Here is a 6,460-nt window from a genome sequence, read left to right as displayed (position 1 = left end):
GGGTGAGGGTTTTGAGCCAGTTTTGTGTTGTATTGTTGAAAAGGAACCCCTAGATACTGAATCCGGCCCTCGTTGCTGCCAATTCTGACTGGCAGAAGGGTTACATGCTGTTAATTCACTAACAGGACTGACTGCCTTATGTAATTATTGCCTTTAAAACTAGCCCTCACTTGCGCTCGTGCAACTGTATTTCCAGCACACTTGCACAGGTTTAACTGGGGGCAGAAAGAACCATCACTTACCTTACCTGCTGACTCTGAGATATTTTGTCCAGGTGGAGCATGCTTGTGTGCACCTGTGCCCTATGCCTACAAGATCAGAATCTTTGACCATTGGGCTGCGCCTGTGTCCTGCATGTCCTTGTGTCCCCCAAACTGAGGGCAGGTAGGGCAGAGCAGCACCGGCTACCTCCTTTTCCTCGCTAATCCCAGCATTACCAAACCCACAGGTTCAAAACTCCTGAGTTAGACCCCCAAAATCCTGAGTTGTTTTAAAAAGACAATATTGAGGATTTTTTTGGGGGTCTGCCTTTATTTTTGAGCTCCCTCTGCCCATCTCCAGCATGTCTGTGAGACTTTCAGCTTTTACCATCCAGAGGGGATAGATACAGGCACCTCCACCAGTAACAGGACTTTTTTCTAAAAGGGAATTTATTGCTTATGAAAGGTCATTTTGTGGACTGAAGTCCTCTATCTACAGAACAGGCTCAGCAGAGATTGTACCTTGCAAGCTTCTGAGCACTGTCCCACCCTTATTCAGGGGGAGCACCTCTAGGGATGAGGAGGGTTCAATCATTTATCAACCCCAGGCATACCTTACTGTTTTGCAAATCTAGGCTTCCTCCCTTCCACCATGTCTCCCATCAGTGTCACTTCCTCTTACCAAAAGGGGTCCCTGTTTCTGATCAGTCACCCACAGCAGCTGCCTTTAGAACCAAAGGGTACCCCCAGCGTCCTTCGCTTTAGCTGCATAGTGCTTCAAGAAGCAAATGTACAAAAGGATTTGGGGGCATGTTTGGAACTGCTGCACACAAGTGAGCAGAAATAGGAAACCCTTTTTGGAGTGGGGTGACTAAGCAAGTGGATAGAAACTGCAGGCTGAACAGGAGTTTGGGAATGAACTGAAGGGAGTGATCAGAGACACTCTTTTGCTGCTGCACTGAAAGTGGCACTGTAGGCAGACAGCTTTAGCCTATGACTAAGACTGCCTTGTTCCTCCATGCCCCGTTAGCCATTGTTCTCTGCTGTGGCCACCACCAGCCCTCCATCATTGCAATAGCGGGTTTGCAAGCAACACCTGTCTACTAGATATTGGACTGAAATGATCAGAATTCATTTTCTATATGCTACCAAACATATTTGATAGAAGTTATTTGCAATCGCTACCTAGGTGGGCTATATTTCAACCAGTAATCTAGGCGCTATTCAGGGTGTCTTCGTGTTGTATTACCCATCCACTGAGCAATCCAGGACCTCCTGTCCAAGAATGACTTTTAGACTGGGTCACTGATCAACACCTCAAAAGACGAACTTAAAGAAACATTAAGTCACAAAACGTTAGAGCAGATGTTGCACTGTGACTTCAATTATAAGTGTGCTACAGTCACTCCTTTCTTGCAAAATTCTCCCATTGGGCTGAAACATTCCAAAAAGAAAAGGAAAGGGGAAAAAATAGGACACAATCTAATCTTCTGATTGATACCAAAAATGGAGGTTTGGAAGAAAAAAAATCTGTCCAGCTATTATTGATGGGGGCTGGGGGGCATTCTAAATATAATTTCTCTGCTTTAAAAAAAAGGAAAATCTTCATACACATAGGTCTAAAAGACTCGAGCTTGCAAACTTCACATGTAGCTAGTCCGCAATGAAGAGCTGTTGCTGTGCAAATTATAACTTAATTTTTTGCAAGGAGATTAAATGTTTACTTTAGTGCATAGCAAATAAATCATTTCTACTCTGGTTTAAGATGAGCAATTAACTGAGGCACTGTAACTATGCAACACACACAAACAAGTAGTTTCATAACAATGCAGATAGCGTTTCCCCTCTCCCCTGGCAGCTTATTTTTTATTAAAAAAAGAAAGAAAATTAAAAACTAAAAGTTTTGTTAATGAATCATTAACATTATGAGTTTACTGTACAACCAAAAAAGACACCAAGTTCTCATAAAATTCTAACTGATCCGTATTGTTCCTATTTATTCATGTATGCAAATATCAGTCTAATTAGTAATCAATACAGGCTTGCAATGTGGGTAAGTAAATGCTGCTGTAAACACGTTAGCATTTGCCTTTTGTGTGTGTAAGTTTTGCATCTTTACCGTTGCATGTGTTTTGTTATGAAACATAGGTCAGACAAAAACATGGCTCTCTGCCAGGATCCTCACATATCCCCAGCTCCTTCCAGAGAGATAAAAAGGGCAGATAAAGTTACAGTCAACCAATTGGAACTGGGTGGTGCCTTATGACTGTTGAAAATTTCACTCAACAGGTCTATAGTCAAAGGTACTTTCAACTTGGACTGCCAACAGCAAAATTAAAAATATACCCATCCATTTTAAGTCACTCAAGTAGCTTTTATTGAACTCTTTATAATGTACATTGAACTTTTGTGCAATAAATTCAGCACATTGTATTGAATATTTTCCCTTTAAAACATAAAAGACTTCCCTTAATCACCGTAGAGTAGCTTAAATGTTGACATTAAACAGTAAGAAAGAGCGCTGAATGAAGTCTGCAATGGCTAACGTCATTTAAAACAGTGTATTACTTGCTGCATGAAGCTCAGTATTGCAATCTATAGGTTAAGACAGCACCCAGTGGTGAACTCTGTGAAGATTACGTCTGTCCAACAGGAGCAATTAATTGAATTACATGGAATTCTGGAGAGACAAGGTGAGAGAGACAGTGTCTTTTATTGGACCAGAAGCTTTGAAGCTACAGGAAGATCTGTGTAGCTCAAAAGCTTGTCTCTATCGACAGAAGTTGGTCCAATACAAGATATTACCTCACCACCTTGTCTGTCTAATATCCTGGGACCGACACGGCTGCAATTACACTACATACATGGAATTCTGGAGTCAGCCACAGAAATGGCATGATTGGAAAAAGAACTTTAAAGCTCTCTCTAAATCCTTATCTGACACATGAAGTTACTAGCAAACCTTGCAAAGATGAATTCCACAGATTTAGTTGAAAAATTGCCTTCATATAAGAAAACTCTAATGTTTTTACAGAGTCACTAGTAAACCAAAAGGGTTGAAATTTAAAGAGAAGACATACAAATGCAATGCAACATTTCAACAAATATCCCTATGTAAAGTAGTTTTAAGTAAGGTAGCCAGCATCCGTTCACAAAATCTAGATAATATGGAGGGTGCATACACACACACACACACACACACACACCAGTAAAAATAGTTCTATTCAAGCTTTCGACATAAGACTTGAGTTTCTCTCTCACACACACACTTCTCTGCCAGCCTTATTTGGTCTTCACAGCACAGTAAATACAGAGATTTTTAGGCAATCCCGACCCACAGTTTGAGAACCGCTGCCAAAGAATACACAGGGAGTTTTGAACAGACCGCTGCATTTGATTACTTTTTCTCCAAGTCATTTCAGGACTGGGACGATTCTGCCAGATGCAACGGTCTATTAGATTCCCTCCGAATGGTACTGTTCCATCGATAGATAATTACTTAAATCAGTCCAGGATCAAGTGGAAGGGAGCATTTCTTTAATGCAATCTAAACTGCTCACTGGCTCCAAGCAACAGGGAGAGTTTTTAAGTCTTTCAGACACTTTGTGTAACTTTGTTATAACAGTAACTTCAGGGGATTTCTGGTGTTGAGGTAATCATACCCTGGGTTGAACAAGCTTAGAGGCCAAAGGCAGAAGCCTTTAGTAGCCATGGACATGACATTAAAGAGTTAACATGAAGCAGCCTGAAGTTGTTATTATGATGAAATTTTTTAATATTCAACTTTTAAGAGTAAAGAGAAGCAGTTACAAAACAAAATAGAGACTGTCATGCTACAGAAGGTAAAGAAACCTCCAAAGCCAGTCTTAACTCTCATCTCCCATTACACATTAATTTCTCTCCTCTCCAGGCCAGCAAGGCTACTGTCCCCAGAATAACTAATACTTTTGTTTACAGTTTGTGTTCAAAACTAAATTGGGAGGCAGGGGCTGCAGATTTTCAAACTGCAAAGCAAATGTGACAGCATTTGTGGGGCTAAGAGACCTGCTGACCTGCAGAGATCAAAAGAAGGAGGGAAATGAAAATACAGATGGGTGACCCCACCCAGCTGTATTTTCATTATATACATACATACATACATATATATATATATATATATAAATCCCTCTTTTAGTTGATTGACAGCTGCAGTTTCTTTGGGAGTTTTTGTCTGGCTTTTTGTGTAAACTGTAGAATTTTTCTGCTACAGCTAAAGGGAGTGAGAAGCCGAAACAGCAACTCTGTGCTGCAGAGAGCTTTATTGTGGCAAATAACTTATCAGAGGAGGATCACAGCAGTCATAATAGAGATAGGAAGTAGATTCTCCCCCTGCCCCCCATAACTGTAGAGTTATCATGTAAACCACTGCAGAGTGGCCGAGAGCTGCTATTAGCCAGAGTACAGGGTTAGGGGGACTGAACAGTTTGAGAAAGGGCAACACTAAACTAATGCAAGTCAGATACAAATGAGAGACCAGAAGCCTCTGTAGCTAAAAGAAATCCATACAGTTACACCTAGCTAACTGCACAGCATCCCCTCCACTGTGACTGGCTCAGACAATGCCACTGCAGTGGGGCACTGGTAAGTTTGGTCACAGTGTATTCAGTACACTAGTTAAATGTTATGGGCCAAATTCTGTCCTCTCTCAGACATATGCAGCCCTATTGCCTGTAGTCCATTATATATGTCTAAGTAAGGGTAGGATTTTGTCGTAGTTGTGTTTATGTTTTGTTATACATCACAGAAGCTAGTGTTTCTTCCCTGCAGTAACATCTAGAGTTCAGAAGAACTTGAGGAGCCAGGGGGCTGCTATGAAAGGATCTTACAGGGCCTCGCCTTGCTCCTGCCGGGAAAGAATGACGTTGTATAACCCAGGTGTAGGCGTAAGACCTTCAGTTCAAGGTAGGTCAGTCTTAGATAAAAGTTTTCAGGGGAAAGGTCTGCCTTCTTGTCATGCATCAAACATGCCATAACCGCTAAGAATTCGCTCTTTAAAGAGCTTGATCTGATTTTGATTTATTGTCGTTTACACATGTGCTTATTCAGCCAGGCAAAAATAAATGATATGAGCTGTGTCTTCACTAATAAAAAGGTGTGGCTTTTATAGTAAGACCACTTGCTTGTGTTAGCTATCTCACTGCCATATTTCAGTCAAGACAAGGCAAGTGATAGCTCTGACTCAAAACAGCTGCTGGAGGTAAACCCTAGAGTTGGAGTCCAGGATTTACCTCAACCCTGTTTCAAGTTAACCATCGCATTGTGAAAAGATACAGAAATGTTTTACTAGGTAAGGCATACCCATATTGTCACCAAATCCACAGTCTTTGACTTATTCTATGTTAATGAACAACACACAGTCTCACAGGCAGTCTTCCTAGATTGCTCTAGTCTCAGCTTCCAACAAAATGGCTTGGCTGTTCACTTTATTACCTTCAATTAAGTGTTAACAGTGTATTAGACTTAAAATCAGTGAGGTCTAACATTTGTTTTTTATATAAATGCTATCCAGGTCAACCAATTTCAGGAGGCTGAGAGCTAACAATCCTGAAAAGCTCTGCAACACTTAGATGTGCTGTTACATCACAGTAGTCGGGATGATTCCAGCTGTGTTGTTTTTAACATTCTAAAAATAAAAACATGAGACAGAACATTCTAGCGAAGGAAAAGAGAGAAAGAGAGACATGATTCTTTCTAGAGATTGTAAAATGCCATGGAAGATGTTGCAAACAGAGTGGTCCTTGAACTTAGGTGGCCCTTCTTTCCCGCTCCCGTGCAGTCACAAAGTTAAGCAAGTCAATGGCTGTAACAACGCCAAACACCATCTGTCTCTTACTGGAGGAGCCGTCACTGAGATCTACAGAAAAACACAAGAAGATTTTTCCTACTTTGCAAGGCTCAAACCAAACACACATACTCAATTTTTATCTACTGCTGCCTAAAACTAGAAGCCAACTATGACTCCAAAATACTAGAGGCCTGCAGGTCTGGTTAAGCCAACCTACCCAACCGATTGTACATTCAGATGGAGGTGAGCTGCCATTCTTATTGACAGCGCTCTAGGAATTACTGAAATGAAAGCCTTTGCTAAATTTCCTCATAAGGTTGCAAAGGAAACTAAATAGTCATGGGAAGAGAGGTAAATTTATGTCATGGATTAAGAACTAGCTGAGAGATAAGAGTTTGGAATAAATTGTGTTTTCAACATGGAAGATGTTAGCAAT

At 40.9% G+C, this 6,460-nt stretch overlaps 1 protein-coding gene across 7 annotated transcripts in view; it reads right to left on the bottom strand.

The window, feature by feature from the left end:
• Positions 1-2,553: 2,553 nt before the first annotated feature.
• Positions 2,554-6,460, bottom strand: part of LOC125643160 (cystathionine beta-synthase) — a 46,968-nt gene continuing 43,061 nt past the window's right edge. For all 7 annotated transcript variants that reach the window (XM_075132435.1, XM_048865369.2, XM_075132442.1 and 4 more), the window contains one exon: positions 2,554-6,093. In XM_075132435.1, the coding sequence (XP_074988536.1) occupies positions 5,984-6,093 (110 nt within the window). In that variant the 3' untranslated portion in view covers positions 2,554-5,983. The remainder of the gene's footprint in view (positions 6,094-6,460) is intronic.

Source organism: Caretta caretta, chromosome 1 (genome assembly GCF_965140235.1).
Source record: "Caretta caretta isolate rCarCar2 chromosome 1, rCarCar1.hap1, whole genome shotgun sequence".
In the NCBI taxonomy this organism is placed as follows: domain Eukaryota; kingdom Metazoa; phylum Chordata; order Testudines; family Cheloniidae; genus Caretta; species Caretta caretta.
Note: the sequence above shows the minus strand (reverse complement) of the source record. Positions and strands in the feature narration are given on the sequence as shown.